Source organism: Nannospalax galili, unplaced genomic scaffold (genome assembly GCF_000622305.1).
Source record: "Nannospalax galili isolate Female #2095 unplaced genomic scaffold, S.galili_v1.0 scaffold1353, whole genome shotgun sequence".
NCBI lineage: Eukaryota > Metazoa > Chordata > Mammalia > Rodentia > Spalacidae > Nannospalax > Nannospalax galili.
This window is the reverse complement of record NW_008333501.1, coordinates 842,706-863,904: the sequence shown is the minus strand read 5'-3', so window position 1 is coordinate 863,904 and position 21,199 is coordinate 842,706. Positions and strand designations below refer to the sequence as shown.

The 21,199-nt window shown below is 39.8% G+C and overlaps 1 protein-coding gene across 2 annotated transcripts in view; it reads left to right on the top strand.

The window, feature by feature from the left end:
* The window catches only part of Brd7 (bromodomain containing 7), a 40,972-nt gene that overhangs the window by 6,315 nt on the left and 13,458 nt on the right, over positions 1–21,199 (top strand). For both annotated transcript variants that reach the window (XM_008828307.2, XM_029561211.1), the window contains exons 4-9: positions 141–198; positions 5,717–5,861; positions 10,060–10,170; positions 16,011–16,195; positions 17,870–17,993; positions 19,613–19,688. In XM_008828307.2, coding sequence (XP_008826529.1) covers positions 141–198; positions 5,717–5,861; positions 10,060–10,170; positions 16,011–16,195; positions 17,870–17,993; positions 19,613–19,688 — 699 coding nt within the window. The remainder of the gene's footprint in view (positions 1–140; positions 199–5,716; positions 5,862–10,059; positions 10,171–16,010; positions 16,196–17,869; positions 17,994–19,612; positions 19,689–21,199) is intronic.

The following is a 21,199-nucleotide window of genomic DNA, read 5'->3' as shown; positions in this document are numbered from 1 at the left end:
TTAAATTGCTTAAGCACATTTTTATGATAAATGTAATTTCTCTATGAAATATTTAGTAACAGGCGTAGATGAATCTTGGAGATAGAAAACTGAAGTACTAGAATACGCATTTTTAACACTGTTTCCTGTGTTTGCTTCAGAAGTTGAACAGACACCCCTCCAAGAAGCTTTGAATCAGCTGATGAGACAATTGCAAAGGTAACTCTTTCCCAACTTCTTTGTAAGATGGTAACTGAATGGGTAAACATAAAAATCCAAACCACTCTCAGGTTTTGGAAATCTAAGTGTACTTGATTTTAAAGTAGATGGTAAATATTTTCCCTGGCAATAGAGTGGTGACTTAGATGTTCTTATTTGGTTTGTTTTAACCAAATCTTGAAGAGTGTTGTGTAATGGCTAGCTTCTCCTTAGCAAGCAGATCTTTGTGAGTTGGAGGGCAGCCTGGTCTACGTAGCGAGTTCCAGGACAGCTGGGGCTACAGGGAGACCCTGTCTCAAAAAGACAAAAAAAAACTTGAAACCAAGAATAGCAGTGCAGATACTCCCACTTTGCTAGTAATGGAAAGTTCTGTGTATGCAGCACCTGTGCTCTGGTGCTCAGCAGCTACCAAGTCTGCAAGGTAAAATGAAATGCCTGAAAGTCATGCCCCTCTTTTAGTGTTTTCTTTTATTGAGACAGAGTCTCACTACGTATCCCAGGTTAGCCTGGAACTCTACATCTTTCTGCCTTAGCCTCCTGATTGTATGTGTATGCCACTATGCCTGACTTTATACTCCTTTCAGATGCAGCAGTTCTCAAAAATTCTAGTAGGAAAATTAAACCAATGTTAAGTTTTTAAAGGGAAAAGAACTATCAATATTGAAATTGCAATGTTGATAAAACTTTTTATTCTGAATTTTTAATTTGTTTTTGTTTTTTGATTGGGGGGCGTTGTCATTTTGTTTGAGTTTGTTTGGTTTTGGGGTTTTTGTTTTTGTTTTTGAGACAGGGTCCCTGTAGCTCCAGCTAGCCTATAACTCCCTTTGTAGACCAGCTGACCTACACAGAAATCTCTGTCTCCTGAGTACTAGGATTAAAGGTGTGTGCTACCATACCTGACTCTACTCTGAATTTTAACTCAAAAAGATTTATTACCCGAGAAGATTCATAATCATAGGCCATGTGAACTTTCCTCCTTGTTGTGTTACATGTCAGTATAGAACACATCACAACTATTTCTTAAGCTGAAGTTTCTAATACAGTTTATATTCTCAATACCTGTCCGGCTTTTCAATTAAAATTAGCAGTTACTGGCTTCGTTTTTGGTGTTAGAACAGCTTAAAAGGGGGCTGGAGAGATGACTCAGTGGTTAAGAGCACTGGCTGCTCTTGCAGAGGACCTGGGTTCAATTCACAGCATCCATATGGCAGCTAACAGCTGTCCATAACTCCAGTTTCAGGGGGATCCGATGCCCTCTCTGACCTCCGTGGGCATTATACAACATTGGTGCACTTATGTGCAAGCAATACACTCATGCACATAAAATAATATGATAAAATAAGTGACTTAAAAATGATAGCTCTAATCTTCGCATTTGAATAAATTATTTGTTAGTTGTTCCGACAGAGAAAATAGACAAGTATTAAGTATTGTATCCCAATTGGAAGGTATAAAGTTTTTTGGCTATTTGCTTTATTTTGTATAATGTGGAAACAGTGTTTGCCAGTAATGTCACCCTACAAAAAATATCTGCTTAAAGCAGTAAAGTCCAAAGAAACTAGTATTGATCAGAAATTTTTGAGAATTAGAACCATATTATTTGATTAGCCTTAGTGATTGGGTGATTCCTTGTCATTGAGTTTCAGAATTAAGTCTGGTTTTAAAAAATGTAACTGAGGGGCTGGAGAGATGACTCAGAGGTTAAGAACACTGATTATTCTTGCAGAAGACTGGGGTTCGAATCCCAGCACCCACATGGCAGCTAACAGCTGTCCGTAACTCCAGTTCCAGGGAATCCGACAGCCTCTTCTGTCCTCCGTGGGCATTGCATGACATGGGTGCACTTACCTACATGCAGACATAACACTCATACACATAAAATAAAAATAATAAATATTGGGAAAAAAAAAATTAAAAAAGGTAACTGAGAGCCAGGTGTGGTGGCACACACCTTTAATCCCAGCACTCAGGAGGCAGAGGCAGGCAGATTTCTGTAAGTTTGAGGCCAGCCTGGTCCACATAGTACCTTCCAGGCTAGTGGGGGCTACAGGGAGACCCTGTCTCAAAAAGACCAAAGAAAAAAAATGTGTAGAAGAGAGACACCCTGAGTCCCTGTTCAGCATGGAAGAAGCCAGAATGGTCTGTGTCCTGATTCCCTATCCACAAGTTGGGTAACCTCTTCAAAGAATGGTATGATAAGAACAGGAGGTAGGCCAGTTCCAGGGGAATCTGAAGCCCTCTTCTGACCTCCGTGGCATTGCACAACACAGTTGCCACTCAGGTACATGTAGGCAGTACACTCATACACATAAAAAATTAAAATTATAAATAATTTTTTTTAATGTAATTGAGGAACTAGAGAGATGACTCAGTGGTTAAGAGCACTGGTTGCTCTTACAGAGGACCCAGGTTTGGTTCCCAGCACCCACGAGGCAGTTAACAACCATCTTTAACTCCAGTTCCAGGGGATCCGACACCCTCTTCTGACCACTTTGGGTATGTGCATGACGGGTGCACTTACTACACTTACATACATGCAGGCAATACACTCATACAAAAATACATATAATAAATTTTTTTTAAAGGTCAAAATAAGGGGCTGGAGAGATGGCTCAGTGGTTAAAAGCACTAGCTACTCTTACAGAGGACCCAGGTTCAATTCTCAGCACCTACATGATAGCTAAAAAGTGTCTGTTACTCCACTTCCAGGGGAATCAGACTCTCTCTTCTGACCTCTTTGGGCATTGCAGGACATGGGTGCGCTAACACATATGCAGGCAATACACTCATACACATAAAATAAAAATAATATTTTTTAAAGGGGCAGAATAAAATAGATATGTAAGTTTAAAATACGCTAATAATAAATCATAAACTATAATTCTTTGGTGTGTATATAATTTTACTATTTATTAAAATGAAAGTAAATTTGCATACCAGTGAGATGATAAATATGCTTGTGTATTTTTACATATAAATTAAATCTTGACTGAATATTTGATCCTACAGTACATAGAACACCCTCAACATTTCCTATAGTTGATCCGTATCTTGCTTTTATGATTGTCAGTGCTGAGAATGCTCCTTCACATTGACATGTCATAGAAAAAAAGTATTGAAGTTATCAGAAATTGTAGGGAATTCGGTCTTAATCTCAAGCCAGAATTCTTTTTAACAGTTCTTTATGAAACTAAAAGCAACTCAAATAGCTATTTTAAAAAATCAAACATTCTAAGACGATACAGTCCAAAAATATATTAATAACTACGTGCTGAGGACTAATGGTAGAAAAACATTAAAAGCTTTTTCTGTAATTAAACCATTGTTGGAGCAAAGCTGAAAACTTCATGCAGAGTAAAGACCCTGGGGTCAGTAACATGTAGTAGTCTCAGACCTGAGCCAAGCTGCTTAGGCAGCCTTCGTTGGCATCATGTGGCATGACCATATGCACAGTGCAAAGTGTACATGTATGTTTAAAAGCAAGGCTGCAGTGAAATCATTCCACAGATTGCAGGCAAGCACTGCCGGAAACACCTCAGATTCCTAAGGCATTTGATTTTGGTTAGTTTTGAGGGTGTTGTACTTCAGAAACCTTTCACTGTTGGCCATATTTTTTGCCACTCCCATGTGCAGTTCTGTGACTCCACACGAGGTCACTCCTTACAGTTTAAGAAGCTGGCCTATAGAGCACTGACACTTGACCCTCTCAGTACTGGAAATACCAGTGCCATATGTTCAGACACCAGTACGTTTCAACCCTTGGCTATACCAATGACTGCACATGACCCTTCCTTAAGAAATTCTGATTTAGTAAAGTTAAGGGTGATCCTTCCCCATCCCACCCATTTCCTCTGATGCTAATACACAGCCAGAGTTGAAAACCTATGATTAAAAAGCACTGTTTTTAGGCCAGGCATGGTGGCACACTCCTTTAATCCCAGTACTTGGGAGGCAGGGGCAGGCAGATCTCTGAGTTCAAGGCCAGCCTGGTCTACATAGAGAGTTCCAGGCCACTTGGGGCTACAGGAAGACCCTGTCTTAAGAAGACCAAAAAAAAACCATTGGTTTCTGCATTTGAGGTTAATACTATACTATTAAGAGATTCTTTAAAAATTCATTTTTCTTGTATTTATTTATTTGTGTGTGTGTATATGAGTACCTGTGTGGAGGTCATAGGGCAACTTAAGAGTCAATTCTCTTCTTCAACCATACTGGGGGTTGGACTCAGGTTGTTAGTCTTGCCAGCAAACACCTTTACCTGCTGACCAACAGGACTTTTTTTAATCATCAAAAAGGTTTTATTCCCAGCACTTGGGAGGCAGAGGCAGGTGGATCTCTGTGAGTTCCAGGCCAGCTGGGGCTACAGGGAGACCCTGTCTCAAAAAGACCAAAAAAAAAAGAGTTTTTATTTGCCTCTGTTAAAGAAACAGGGCCCCTTCTTCCTTGACATTACATTTGAGTAGGTAAGCTCTACAGCCAGATACTTTGGGAGAGGAGACAAGTTAAAGCCGCACAGTGTCACACGCACATCTCACATGCCCTTTTTGTTTAAGTTAGGGTATATCTCTCCTGCTTTGAATTCTAGGCTAAGGCTCCAGAGTCACTGCAAGGCTGAGAGCAGAGAAGGGTCACACAAACCCTGAACTTCCCAAGGCCACTGCCTCTGTTTGGGTGCCTGTCTGGAGGGGCCAGGAACTGCCAGAGGCTGCAGCACCCCGGGGCTGTGTGAGGGAGGGGGTGCTGGGCAGAGACCCTAGATGATGGACTCTTCTGCCACCTGCAGGCCCACCTGGCGGTTTCCGGGCCCCAGTTCTTGCACCCTGACCTCATACCAGCCCTACCCCCACCCTGTACCTCCACATACATAGAAATCATATATATTGATTGAGGAAATGTGCATATATGGATTAGGAATGCATGTCTATGATTACAGAACAAGTAGGGAAGATTGCAAGTGTGCGTTCATAATGGTTACTTCTTCCTTTTCCCCCATGGTGGGTAAAGAGATACACAGTACTAATCTCCCAAAGGTTAGCACGTTGGTCAGTTTAGTCTAGATTAAAAGGTGCTGTTAATTAGGTTACAAGTTTTAAAAGAAAATTTTAGTGTCCTAAGAGTACTACTAGTTAAACATTTCACTCTTATCCTTACTATTAATTGAATTGAAGTTGAAAACCATTTCTTAAGTTTTTTTTTTTTTCAGTAAAAAGCGTGTCAACATAGTACAAAATCTTTCTATGCATGAAAGGAGAGTTGTTTGTGTTTTTATTTTGTTTTGTTTTGTTTTGTTTTGTTTTGTTTTGTTTTGAGACAGAGTCTCCCTCGTTGGGCTGTAACTCAATATGTGTAGACCAGGTTGGCCTTGAACTCAGAGATTCCCTTGCCTCTGCCTCTCAAGTGCTGGGATTAAAGGCATAAGCCACCATCCCTGGCAAGAGTTTATTTATCTGATTTCTGCTTCTGGACCAGTAGATAGTAGTAGAAATAAATTAACATTGCTTTTTACATGTTTTCACAGAAAAGACCCAAGTGCTTTCTTTTCATTTCCTGTGACTGATTTTATTGCTCCTGGCTACTCCATGATCATTAAACACCCAATGGATTTTAGTACCATGAAAGAAAAGATCAAGAATAATGACTACCAGTCTATAGAAGAACTTAAGGTAATTGTAATTAGTTGTTTTATTTTGTTTTGTGATAGGATCTCAAGGCTAGCTCAGGCTGGCCTTGAACTTCCTGCCTTCAATTTACCAAGTGCTGGAATTACCTGTGTATGCTGCTAGGCCCAGCTTATGAAGTTTTGACTAGAGAAGTAGACTATAATATACTTTAATTAAACTGAGAGTCAAACTGTTGGATCCTGTATACACAAAAATCTTGTTTAAAAAAATCTCCAAATCTGAGGCTTCCAGGTGGCTCAGGAGTTCAGAGCACTGGCTGCTTTTGCACAGGACCCAGGTTTGGTTCCCAGCACCCCCATGGCAGCTAACAACCATTTTAACTCCAGTTCCAGGGGATCAGTGCCCTCTTCTGATCTCTGTGGGCATTGCATGACTCGGGTGCATATGCATGCAGGCAGTAGTACACTCGGACACATAAAAATAAAAATAAATAAAAATATTTTTTTTTAAATCTCCAAATCTGGGGTTGGTGAGGTGACTTGGCAGGTACAGGCACTTGCTGCCAAGCCTGATAACCTGAGTTCAATCCCATATGGTAGGAGAACCAACTGTAGTTGTTTGACTTCCACACATGTGCCACAATTCCACAAATCTGGAATTCACAGTTTTTCTTTTTGACCTTTCATTTTTAAGAAATTTTATTCTAAATGTTCAAAGAATTTGTATTTTTCTGCTTTAGAAGACTTTTGGGCTGGCAAGATGGCTCAGTGGGTAATGGTTGCTGGCATGCAACATGACAACCGGAGTTTGATACCTAGACCCCACAAGGAGAGAACCAGCTCCCTAGAATAGGCATTGTGGCATGCATGCATACACGAAATAAAAATTAGCTTTAAAAAACTTCTATGAACCTGGCATAGTTGTGCATGCCTTTAATCCCATTACTCAGGAAGCAGAGGCAGGCAGATCTCCAAGATTGAGGCCAATCTGGTCTACATAGCAAGTTCAGGCCACCTGTGGCTACATAGAGAGACTTTGTCTCAAAAAAAAAAACTTTTATGAACTTGGTAATAGAAAACCAGATGCAATAAGTCTTCGAACTTTTGTTGTTTTCGTTTTTAGTGATTATTAGTGTTTGATATATATTCTATAACCCGTTTTCCCAACCCTTAAAATGAAAAGGTATTGTATTTTAAATTTGGAATCAATGAAGATAAAAGATTAATATTTTAATGTAAGTTGCTTCTAGACGTACAAGGTGTACAAATCTTCTAAAACGAGAAATACATTGGCCTCTTCAGAAATAATAAAGAATTTTATTTTTATTTTTTCTTTTTGAGACAGGGTCTCCCTGTTAGCCCAGCTGACCTGGAATTTGTTGTGGAGACCAGGCTGCCTCTGTCTCACAGAGATCTGCCTGCTTCAGCTTCCTGAATGCTGGGAATAAAGGCATGTGCCACCGCACCCAGCTACTAAAGAAATTTTTAATTACATTTCCTAGTTTGATGAAAGTTGGTTATTTCCTGAGTTCACTCTGGCTGTGTTTGTTTGAGCATGTTTTCTTCCCAACTTTTCAAAGAGAAGAGAACTAGGAGTGTGACTTAGTGGTAGAGGAGAGCTCTTGCCTTACGTACACAGTCCCTGGATTTGATCCCAAGTATGAGTGGCAAAGAAAGAACAAAGAATGATATATAAAGAATCTAGAGGACTTATGTGGATGGCTCAGTGGCTAAAATACGTGCTACACAAACATAAGGACTTTAATTCTAATCCCTAGCACCCACATAAAAGCCAGGCCTGACATCCGTGAGTTTGCTAGTCAGTTTATCTAGCTGAAACTATGAACTGTTCTATGGCTCATTGGTCAGTGCACTGGCTGCTCTTGCAGAAGACCCAGGTTCAAATCCTAGCACCTAGCTGGTGGCTAACAACCATCTGTAACTCCCAGTTCTAGAAGATCTGACACCCTCTTCTATCCTCTTCGGGTACTGTATGACATCGGTACACTTAACATGCAAGCATAACACTCGTACACATAAAATAAAAATAAACCAAAAAGTTTTTTTAAAGAACTAAGGTGAGAAAGTTAAGAAAAGACACTGGGGTGTGAAAGATGGCTCAGTGGTTAAGAGCACTGGCTGCTCTTAACAGAGGACTCAGGTTTGATCCCCAGCACCCACATTGCAGTTAACCATATATAACTCTAGTCCAGGGGTCCAATGCCCTCTTCTAACCTCTGTGGCATTCATGACACAAGTGCACTTACATACATGCAGGTAATACACTCATACACGTAAAATATAATAAAAATATATTTAAAAAAGACACCTCTGGCCTCCACACACACATGCACACATGCGTACACCAAACATACAAACAAATCTAGAAGCCACCAACATGGCATATATCCTTCCTGTATAGGTCACCTGACCTAAGAGCTGTACCCTAATTGGTTACAGAAGAAAACAGGATAGTAAACATCGCCTTTACTTGTTCTTTTCAAAAGTTTCCATGTTTATCAGCTGAAATTTAAGGAGCTATCAGCATCTAATTCTCTTGAGCGTGTAGGTAATCTACTTACTCTGGAAAATCCAAATGCCACTACCTTTTTTAAAGAACTTGAAATTCTTCCTGGATTTTCATCTATTGAAAATAGGCAGAAACTATTTTAGCATAGTTCAGACTTTTTGCTTAATAGGAAAGAATTTCGCAGTTTGTTTTTGTTTGGAATGTGTGTGTTTTCTGTTTATGAATAGTTTACCTCTGATCTTTCTCCTGTGGTCACAGAAGTTAGAAGTCCCCTTGAGTATGTTTAAGCAGGTGAAGGCTTTTTAGTACTTGAAATTAGGTTATTTTAACTCTCTGTAGAGTTTTCCACATGAAGCAAAGTGTACAGAAAGAATTGGCTTTTTTAACCAGGTTCCATTACACAAAATACAATAAAACTGTCTTAGCACTTGACAGGCAAGATTTAAGGAATCTGAAAGTCACCTTGGGCTGGGTCCTGGGTTGGATCCCTAGCCTGCCGTATCCCTTAGAAATGTGCTAGATTCTCTCTCTCTCTCTCTCTCTCTCTCTCTCTCTCTCTCTCTCTCGATCCCTAGCCCCCCACACATACACACGAACACAAAAGTTGCCTTAACAGACAAGACTTAGAATCCTTAGAGTGGTCATCGCCAGATACAACTGAGTGATCATTTACTGAGTCTGCTTAGTCATCTACTATCTTACTCACTTGCCTTCTAGAGCTAAGCAAATCCTTGGCCAGAACTGAGTAGTCACATATTCTGCTTTAAACTTAGTGGCTAATTTATTGTGGCTCTTAAACCTATCTGCTCATAAATTTTTAAAAGAACTCAGTCTATCTACTATTTTCATTCCATTTAACTGTTCTAAGTTGTCATCACTACTAAACAGTGGAATTTTGAGTGTTGTTTAGGATTTGGAGAAGTTTTGGAGGCATTTCTTCCTAGTTGGTTTCTTAGGATTTTAACTAAGTAAGGCATGATCTCACATAGATGTAAAAGTATCATATCCAGGAAAAAATAACAGGGCTTAAGTGTGTCAGCTCATACGTATGCTTTGAAATCTAAGCCAAAAATGTAGTTCTGATAAATTTGGCTACTCCAGTTACATGTTGTGACACCTCGAGGTTGTATGCTTTATTTCACTTTGATATGATTTTGTAATATCTGCAAATTATGTTTACTTTATGGTGGTGTCTAAGTTCTTTAAAAATTTGTAAATGTTTTGACATTTTTACCTAGGGTATTTAGATTTGGCAGGAAAAATTGTGAAAATATAACACTACCCAGTTTTTAGTTAAAATTTGAAATAAAACTTAATTTATAAATGGAGACTTAAAATATTTGTTTTTAAAATTGAGGATAATATATGTAATTATATGAACTACCCAGCTTAGATTATTAAATATGAGATAGAAATCTTTTTTCTGACTTCTTTTTGTGTAACTATAACTGTTCTGAAAAAAGCTTTTCAGTTTACATCCTGAATCAAAAATTAATACATAGATACCGAAATGCTTAAGAATTTAAAAACAAATTTTGAAGTATTTATTTTGTTGATCTTAACACAATAATTGCTATGGGTGTCGTGTAGTAAATAAGTAGTGATAGAAAAAGATGTTGTCATTGTTTTTAAATTTTTAGAGGGCCTGCATGATTCCAGACTAGGATAGTTTTGTTCTAATGCATTTTCCTTCTTAATATTCTCTTTATAGGATAACTTCAAGCTCATGTGTACTAATGCTATGATTTACAACAAGCCAGAGACTATTTATTATAAAGCTGCAAAGAAGCTGTTGCACTCAGGGATGAAAATACTCAGCCAGGTAAAGAAAATCTGTCACAAAGAGTAATTACTATGAAACTCTATGTTTGCCATTGTGATACAAATCCTCTACAGTGTTGACTTTATCTCATTGGCAAATCATATTAAAGTAGTGAAAAATTGCTATCAAAAAAAGGCTGTAAGATTCTCATTTGTCTCTTTTGTGTATGATGCATGTGTGCACCACTGCTCTTGTAAGGGTCAGGACACATCTTACGGGAGAATGTTCTCTCCATGTAGAGTAATCCTGACGATTACTCAGATTGACAGACTTGGAGGCAAGTGCCATCTCACCAGTGAGTTTCATGTAGCCAAGGCTAGCCTTGAACACACCATGTATCTGAGGATGACCTTATAATCCTGACCCTCCTGTCTGAGAATACTGAGAATGTAGGCATATGCTGTCACTCTCAGCTACTTGTGATGCTGGAGTACAAACCCAGACCTTCCATGCATGCGTAGGCAAGCACTCTACCAGCTGAGCTCCATCCCCAACCCCTGCTTATAATTATTTCTCTAGAGGCTCTGGAATTATACTGACCAGACAAATTTATTTTGCTGTAAGGAGCATAATTTGCCATGGGAGAAACAACAGCCTGAATTTCAGTATAGAATTGAAGTCCGAAGCCTTTTTGGAGAAAATCTGTGTTTTCTTAGTAATATAGTCTAATGGTCTGGTCAGCCTTGCATCTGATGAAGCACAGAACTCTTAGTGGTAAGAAACAAAATACACAAATGAGAAATAATTTGGAACTTCTCAAAACCACCTGTCCATAAGAGCAAGTCCTTCCTTGAAGAATAAGCTTTAGTGCAAACTAGGGTATATGAACCATCATCAAGTTACATGAGAAAGCTTAAGCATGCTGCATGTAAATAGTGGCAGAAAAGTGTGTGTCGTCCAGCCACAGCTGGTGATGATCTTACTCATAAAGAAGAGGGACTTAATCTGTGAGCTCCAAAATCACTTCTAGCTGAATTTTCCAATTCTAGATAAGAACTAGAATAGGAAAAAGACTGGAAAGAATAGCCAGGTAGGGAGGGGTTGTGAAAGAAATATGAGCTGGAAATAACAGAGTCAGAGTGAAGAACTTAAGCTCAGTAGTTAAAAGATGGAAAAAATTAGTCATATATATTTATGTGTGTGTTCTGAATTGTCCAGTGATCATATATATTACAGTTCTGCATTTAAAGAAAAGTGCTAGTGTGCAGATGTCTGGGTGTCTTTATGCTTAGCTCTGAGAAATTAATGAATCAGCTTTACTAGGAAAAGGAAAACATTTGAATTGATGATTATTCTTACACTACTAATTTTTTTTTATAAAACTTTTAAATTTTATTTATTTTTTATTTTACACGTATGCATGTATTGCCTGCATGTGTACAACCCGTGTCATGCAATGCCTGCAGAGGTCAGAATAGGCTGTCGGATCCCCTGGGACTGGAGTTATGGACAGTTGTTAGCTGCCATGTGGGTGCTGGGATTCAAACCTGGGTCTTCTGCAAGAACAACCAGTGTTCTTAACTGCTGAGCCATCTCTCCAGCCCCTGTACTACTAATTTTTTTAAATATTTTTATTATTTTTATCTTATATGTATAAGTACCATTACCTGCATGTATGTAAGTGCATGTGTGTCATGCAGTGCCCTTGGAGGTCAGAAGAGGGCATCAGATTCCCTGGAACTGGAGTTATGGACTGTTGTTAGCTACCATGTGGATGCTAGAAATTGAACCTGGGTCCTCTGCATGAGCAGCCAGTGTTCCTAACCCACTGAATCATCTCTCCAGCCCTACTACTAATATTTAGACAGTATCAGTTGCCTTTTTTCCCAAAGACTTGAGAAGCTGTAGTTTAAACCCATCATGTTTAGCAAAATTTGCCAAAGGAAATATAAAATGTTTGTTTCACTTTTTTCTGGGAGACTCTCAGAATCTAAAACCAAGTCATATTCAATTCAAAGTTTAAAAGCCCAGATATTTGAAGTAAAACTGTATTGAACAAATGTAGTCTTCATTTACTTCAGGGTGCGTATAATGGACTTTTTAGGAAAAAATCTGGTTTCTTTGTTTAATCAATTCTGATTATGCTACTTTCTCTTTAAATAATATAATTGGTGTAACTATAAGCAAAAGATTCCAGTGTTGGCCAGGCGTGGTAGCACACGCCTGTAGTCCCAGCATTTGGGAGGCAGAGGCAGGTGGATCTCTGAGTTCAAGGCCAGCCTGGTCTACATAGTTCCCTGTAGCTGGAGCTACAGGGAGACCCTGCTTCAAAAAGACAAAAAAAAGAGAGATTCCAGTGTCCTCTAAAGTGTACTGAGACTGGGAAGATTAGAAGTAAGCTTGCCTACTTTCCCTTCTCTCTGTGTCTTCCTTTTGTCAGATCTCTTTCTGTTGAGCAATACCCTCCTGTGTTACAGCTTCATTTTGACGTTCAGTCCACTCTAGATGGGAGGGATGCACTCAGCAGCAATTTTTAAATGTTTAAATTTAGACTTTCTGAGTTAATATTACAAACTCCAGCTCCCAAGAGAGTCTACATGCCCTTCCATGAATGCTGTCTTCAGCAACACATGTTCTGAGTATTCATTGGAAGAATGCTAGCAGTCATCATTTTTTTCCATTCCACCCAAATATTAGCAATTAATAGTTGTGCTATTTTTATGAAGAAAGAGCTGGTGGCCAGGCATGAGGGCATACTCCTATGATCCCATCACTTGGGAGATTAAAAGTAGAAGGATTAAGAGCTTGAGGCCGATGTGGGCTACATAGAGAAGCCATTGTCTCATAAAACAAAATAGCAGTAAAAAAGAATCAACCGTAAATAGGTGCTTGAGTAGAATGCTGCATCATAAAACAAACAGTAGTATTTGTAGTACAGTGGCTTTGGAATGAGACCAGTCAAGGTTCAAGTCCTAGTCCTGCTGCTGTTCATCTGAGTTGCCTTAGACTGTGCAGTCTTCCTCAGCATTTCTCCTGTAGGATTGGGTTAATAATGATTCTTAACATGCAAGAGCTGTCTGCTACAAGAAGCACTCTATCAAATGTCAGCAGCCTAAGGCAGAAAGTGGCTTGAGCCCAGAATTTCAAAGCTAGCCAAAGCAGCACAGTGAGACCATCTTGGAAGGAAGGGAGGCTATATTAAATAAACAACATGCTTATGGAGACATTTGAATTGTGAAAAAAGGAAACAGCATTGTTTTCAAAGTAAGAAACTTTTTCCTATGACTTATTTCTAAATTTAGAAAAATTTACAGAATTATTTTTAGTATTATGCACATAATATTTTTTTAATCCCTAAATGTTCTTATTTCATTTTGTACTCTACAAAATTATAAAATGAAAATTAAAAACATTACTGAGAATGTTGTTACTTAAAGCCAGTTTGTTTAACCATTTACTAAGTAGCTACTATGTCAACCTGTTTCAGCCACTAGAGACCTGCAGATCATGATGTAAATGACATGTACATAAGTGATCAAATCACCACTGTTCAGAAGTGTGCTGTAAAATAACACAGTTTTTTAAATCACAGAGGATGTGTTTTTGTGTGTGTGTGATACTGTTCAGTTGGCAGGGATTCAGAGAAACTTTGAAATACTAGTTCTGATTGATAAAGCCTCTTGAAGACAGTTTGGCAGGGAGTTATCAAAGCCTTGATGTTTATTTCTTTGCCTTCCACTGTAGGAACTTGCCCTAAAGATATAAATGGAAGGTTCTTAGAGTGAGTGTTTGACATTATTTAATGGAAATTTGAAAGCCTAAAGGTCTAGTCATATGGTTTTAATTAACTATTTATTATACATTGAGTTACTTAAAACAGTCTAAAGGATATGTAATGATAGGGAGAACAAATGCTTATAATTAACAAAAAAATGCTTTTGCCAAATAGTCATTATGCTGTCAGTTTGCTAAAAATATATCATGCTTAAAAGAAATAGTTGAAATGACAACCTGTTAACACTGTTGCTCTCTGGAAGATAAAGGAATAAATTTGTACTTTCTCCTCTCTTTGTAGTCAGATGCATCACATTCATAGTTTTAAAATTACTTTAAAATAAAAGCTGAATAAAGGGGCTGGGGATGTAGCTTAGTTGGCTAAGTACTTTCCAAAACATGCATGAAACCAAGTTCACTCCTTAGCACCTCATAAAACAGGTGTGATGGTGCATACCTCACAAAGTAAAGGCAGGAGGATCGGGAGTTCAACGTTATCCCCAAGCCAGATGTGGTGGCATGTACATTTAATCCCAACATTTGGGAGGCAGAGACAGGCAGATCTCAGTGAGATTGAGACCAGCCTGGTCTCTGTGGTAAGTTCCAAGCCAGCTGGAACTATAGGGAGACTGCCTCAAAAAACAAACAAATTCCTAAGCGATGAGTTTAAGAGCATTGGCTGCTCTTCCAGAGGATCCAACACCCTCTGCTGAACTCCCACTTTGGGTCTCATGGGCATTGCATGCACGTGGTACACCTAGATACATGCAGACAAAGCATTCATACACATAAAATAGATAAAGGAAAGGAAAAGGAAAAAGTCCAGTAAAAATAGCAGGTCATCCCTCACTGTGTCATCCCTCAGATAAAGCTGTGCTGGCTTTATCTAGTGGAAATAGTTAAAAGGCAGAGTAGGGCCGGGCGTGGTAGCACACGCCTTTAGTCCCAGTGCTCGGGATACAGAGGCAGGCGGATCTCTTTGAGGAGGCCAGCCTGGTCTCCATAGCGAATCCAGGCCAGGTGGGGTTACAGGGAGACCCTGTCTCAAAAAAGACCAAAAAGAAAAAAAAAAGGCAAAGTACTCTGTAGGAACAAATTTTCCTTCTTTAAAATTTACCCAGAATTGGGGCACTGGAGAGATGGCTCAGCAGTTACAAGCACTGACTGTTCTTGCAGAAGACCTGGGTTCAAATCCCAACACCCACATGGCAGCCAACAACTGTCCGTAACCCCAGTTCCAGGGGATCTGACAGCCTCTTTCGTCCTCTGTCCTCTGTGGGCATTGCCTGACACAGGTATACTTATCTACATGCAGGAGATACACACATACACATAAAAATAATAAATAAAAAAATTTTTTTTAAATAAATTTACCCAGAATGGGGCTGGAGAGTTGGCTCATCAGTTAAGAGCACTGACTGCTCTTCCAGAGGACCGAGGTTCAATTCCCAGCACCCACATCGCAGCTAACAGCCATCCAAAACTCCACTTCCAGGGGATCTAGTGCCTTCTGACCTCCGAGGGCATTGTTCAACCTGGGTGCACTTACATACATGCAGGCCATACACTCATAAAATAAAAATACTAAATTTAAAAGGTTTTTGTTAAGTAAATTTTACCCAGAAACCTTAAGCTCTTAACCACAAATGACAAATTCACAGCCCATCATTACAGTGGAAAGTTAAGCACGTGCTTCATGAAATAGAAGCAAAAATTCTTTGGTTAGTAAGAACATTATGCACTCTGAGAAAGTATGCTAGCAACCATTTATTTTCCCCCAAAGCATGTTGCTTTCACCCAGAGCAGAATGCCAGTCATTGGTGTTCACCATAGGACACAAGAATAGAAAGGTCTTCACATGCCCCAGGTTTTAAATCCTTAATCATCCTTAACTTTCGAAAGATAAGCAAGTCTAAACTTTCAGTCCCAGTTCAGACTTTGTATTCTGTTAATTCTTAACATTGAAAATTAAATGATTTGAATTAAATGACTGTTGTCCTGGTTCCTGTGGTATAATTACACTTGTTTCTCTCCCCTACTTATAATGATAAGTGCAAACTCATGAGAGAAAAATGCATTACTTTAAAACGAAGTGACAGTCACACAGTATTTTTGAATATTTTTAGGAAAGAATTCAGAGCCTGAAGCAGAGCATAGACTTCATGGCAGACTTGCAGAAAACTCGAAAGCAGAAAGATAGAACAGACGCCTCTCAAAGTGGGGAGGACAGCAGCTGCTGGCAGCAAGAGAAGGAAGCCTCTGGAGATGCTGAAACACAAGCCTTCAAAAGTCCCTCTAAGGACAATAAAAGGTAAAGGATTTTGGAATATAAAGTTATGTTAATTTTTTTCAGTAAGCGAGGGGAATACTAACTCAGAGTTGACTTGGGAAGACCAAGTCCCAGCATATCAGTAGTATTTCTTGGCATAAAAGTCCATTTTGACTTGGGAGCCAGAGGCAGGCGGATCTTTGTGAGTTCGAGGCCAGCCTGGTCTACATGGTGAGTTCCAGGACAGCTGGGGCTACAAGGAGACCCTGTCTCAAAAAGAAAAAGGGAAAAAAAAAGTCCATTTTGGGGGCTGGAGAGATGGCTTGGCAGTTAAGAACACTGGTTGTTCTTGCAGAAGACCTGGGTTCGAATCCCAGCAGCCACATGGCAGCTAACAACTGTCTATAACTCCAGTTGCAGGGGATCTGATGGCCTCTGTCCTCCTTGGGCATTGCACGGCATGGGTGCACTTACCTACATGCAGGCAATGTACTCATACACATAAAATAAAAATAATAAATATTTTTTTAAAAAGTCCATTTTGGTGATCTGATAGCCCTCTTGTCATACTGTGTGGAATTGACCAATCAGTTCCAAATATAGATTCTTACTAGTTTAAGCCAGCAAATTATGTTTAGAGTCATATTGTTAAGGACTTTGTTTAAATAGAATTATTTTATATTTTTTTATATTTTACACATTTTATTTTTCATAAAGAGGTGTTGGAAAGCTCTTCTAAGTAGATAGGCTGGCACTGAGGTGCATGTGCTTTTTTGTTTGCTGCCAACTAATATGAACAGTGAAGAGGCACTGGTTCTCCTGGCGTCTGGCATGCCACTGACATGGCTAGATAATAGGCTCTACCACCCACTTGTGCCACTAGCCACTCAGCACCTCACTGCCACTCATAGGGAAGGTTATAAATACCAGTTGGAATTTCTTCTCTCATAGTGCAAAGAAAGTAAACTCTTAACAATCTTCATTGGTATGCTTTAAGACAGATACTTTTTTGTGTGTGTGAGTGAATTGCCTGCATATATGTAAGTGCACCCATGTCGTGCAGTTCCCACCGAGGTCAGAAGAGGGCATCAGATCCCTTGGAACTGGGGTTACAGACAGTTATTAGCTACTGTGTGAGTGCTAGAAGTCGAACCCAGGTCTTCTGCAAAAGCAGTCAGTGCTCTTAACTGCTGAGTCATCTCTCCAGCCCCAAGATGGTTACATTTTAAAGATCTGTTTTAGATTTTTTTTTTTTTTTTTTTTTTTTTTTTGGTCTTTTTGAGACAGGGTCTCCCTGTAGTCCCAACTGTCCTGGAACTCACTATGTAGACCAGGCTGGCCTTGAACTCCACAGAGATCCGTCTGCCTCTGCCTCCTGAGTGCTGGGATTAAAGGCGTGCGCCAACACACCCAGCAGATTTAATTTTTTAAATTAAACTTAAATTATGTACTTATTCCTTTTCAAAATAATGTCTAAATTAAAATTCATTTTTGTGACTATACTCAAAAGGTAAGAAAAGTGACTAGACCATAACCACCATATTAGGTTTGCTTTCATGTCTGTGTCATTAGGGCCCTTCCCAGGTCATTAAGGAGCAGTTTTAATTGGTAACTGTAGTACAAATATCTCTACTTACTGTATTCCTCTTTGGAATTCCTTTTCATATGTTCATCTTACTCATTTAGTTTTTATTACTTTGTATTAATATATTTTAGAAAAGACAGAGATGTCCTTGAAGATAAATGGAGAAACAGCAACACAGAAAGGGAGCATGAGCAGATTGAGCGTGTTGTCCAGGAGTCAGGGGGCAAGCTGACACGGCGGCCAGCAAATAGTCAGGTGAGAGACTGCCTTTCCCTCTCCACCCACTGGCTTGAGTCTCAAACCAATAGCTTTTCAATTTCCCCTGTACTTTTACTCATATTTGCCATAGAACTCTTTATCATTACAGTGCTCAAAGAAGAAAAATGATATATTTGTCTGTAAAGTATATGATTATTATATCCACTGCTACTGGGTGCTTTTCTTTTGAATGAAGTTAATGTTTTCTAAAAATAGAAAATAGACCAGGTGTGGTAGCACACACCTTTAATCCCAGTGCTCAGGGGGCAGAGGCAGATGGATCTCTGTGAGTTCCAGACTAGGTGGGCCTACAGGGAGACCCTATTCTTAAAAAAAAAAAATCCAAGCCAGGCATGGTGGCATGCACTTTTAATCCCAGCACTCAGGAGGCAGAGACAGGTGGATCTCTGTGAGTTCAAGTCCAGCTTGGTCTACATAGCTAGTTCCAGGCCATCCTGCACTATAGGGAGACCCTGTCTCAAAAAGACAAAAAAATCCATATCCGACTTCTGCCACCCAGGGCTTAGGGACTATTGCAGAAGAGGGGACAGAAAGACTAAGAGCCAAGGGTTGTGGATGACCATAAGGAAACAGTTTTCCAGGTGACTAAGAAGTTGCTCATGTGACCTTACAGCAATGGTGACAGCATGCATAAGACCCATGTAAGCTCAAATCAGACAGAAAACCAGCATAGAAGGAGGAAATACATAAGAAGCCCCAACCTTAGCTGCAAAACTATTGGCAACTGATGACTACTTGGGGAGAGCAAGTTAGTTTTTGAGGGAATAACACTAGATAGGCTGACCGGGGTCCAGTGGATGGCCTCATACCGACGGACATTTGGGGACACAAACTTGGCTTGATAGGCCTTAACATACATGACATAATACATGTAAACTAATGGGGGAGCTGTGGGCAAGGTAGCAGATAGGGGAGGGGTCTAAATATGATCACAATGTATTGTATGAAATTTGCAAGGAAAAAAAAATTTTTTTTAACTAGAGAATAAACAACATACTACCTTTTGTTTTTTCAGATGGGATCTCATCAGGTAGCCAGACTGGCCTTGGATTCAAATTGCCTCAGCCTCATAAAGTGCTGGGATTGCAGGTGTTCACTACCATGCCTGGCAACAGACTTAATTTGAAGTGATAAAAAAACAATAGGCACAGGTCTTTAATACCAGCCCTTCAGAGACAGGGAGGAAGATAGATCTCTGTGAGTTCGAGGCCAGCCTGGTCTATGGTCTACATAGCAAGTTCCAAGCTAGCTGGAGCTACAGAGAGTGATTTCTTTTGAAATCATATTCTTGAACACTTGGTTTTAAAACCAAGTGGATTCATACATGGCTTTGGGTAAGTCATCCCTTCCCCCAATCTAGGGTCATGTGTTTTGGTACTTTGGGAGAAATAAATGGTCCACACAGCTTTTCAAAATTAGATTTTTTTATCTTCCATTTCTCTAACCCTTTGGCACCCATAGACACAGAAGTGGCTTTGAAAGTTGGTGCTTTGAGCTTAATGATAACCTACTATTTAAGTTTGATTTCTAGTTTGTTACCTCTGTATTTAGAGTATATAAAACTTCATTCTACCTGAATACTTGGGTCATTTCAGTGTGAATTTGAAAGAAGAAAACCAGATGGAACAACAACACTGGGACTTCTCCACCCTGTGGACCCCATTGTGGGAGGTAGGATCACAGTTTAAGACCCTTTGTGAGCATGATGCTATTTGTAGAAGACAAGAAACTGACATGTTAGTCAAGACTTTTCATTGCTATGACAGAATACCTGACAAGCAGCTTAGAGGAAACAGGACTTTTTATTATTTGGGCTCATAGTTTCAGAGGATTCTGTCCACAGCCCTTGACGCTGTTGATTCTGAGCTCCTGGTGAGACAGAACAGGTTGGGGCAGCATATGACTGAGGCTGCTCACTTTTGGGGGGACAGGAAACAGAGAGAGACAGGGACCAGGGATAAAGGAACCAAGGACTTCACCTCCAGTGACCTACTTCCTCCAGCTAGTTCCACCCCCTAAAGGTTCCAGAACTTTCCAAGATAGTGCCACCAGCTGTGGACCAAGGTTTCAGGTGCAGCCCTTTTGAAGGACACGTCATATCCAAACCCTTAACACCTTGTTTAACATTTTAAAGCAGCAGGCCTAAATACTGATAAATCCAACGTGTCAGCAACATACAAAGAATTTGGCTAGGTACTTTGTGTTCATGGTAACAGTTAGCCTCACTTAACTCATGTTAGTTTGTTTAATACATAACCATTTTCATACTGTCATGGGAAAAACACTGGGAAAATAGAAATGAGTGATAGAATTCCTGCAGCTCAGAAAGTAGTAACATCCAATATTCGTTGTTGCTGTGGTCAAGTCAGCCTTTGGAGCCCTGGGTAAGTTAAATGAGGAGTATGACAGGGAGCAGAAGCCAGTCAAGTCCCTTCCTCTAACACTGCTGGGGTACATGCAGAAATCAAAGAAGGGTGTGCCTATCATGAACTGAGTGCTCTGTAAATAATCTATAATTAGTAAGTACCCCAGAGGAGTAAATCAGTCATGATTATGTGCAGGAGAAGGTGTGTCTGCCTAGTATTAATGGTAAGAGAGGGCTTCTTCAAGGAGATAGGTTTAGGTTGATCTCACAAGTGAGCTAAGGGCTGAGGAACAGCAGTGAAACCCAAGGGTAAAAAACCTAGAAGCAAACCAGGCATGGTGGCACACACCTTTAATCCCAGCACACAGGAGGCAGAGGCAGGCAGATCTTTGTGAGTTCAAGGCCAGCCTGGTCTACATAGTGAGTTCCAGGACAACTGGGACTACAGGGAGACCCTGTCTCAAAAAAAAAAAAAAAAAAAAAAAAAACTAGGAGCAAAAGAAGAACTTGATCCATCTGGAAACTGAAAGGGCAAGCTTGTTAGTATTCAGTAACCAGTAATAGGGCTAGCTCAGTTGGTAGAGTGTTTGCCTAGCAGGCACACAGCCCTGAGTTCCAACCCCAGCACCACATAACCAGTTGTGTTGGTGAACACTTGTAATCCCAACACTTGGAATATGGAGGCAGCAGAATCAAGAATTCAAGGTCATCCTTGGCTACATAGCAAGTATGAGGCCAGCCCAGGATACAGGAGACCCGCTCTCAAAGTATAAAATAAAAACAGAGGCCATTAATAAAAGAAAAGGAATTAGTGACG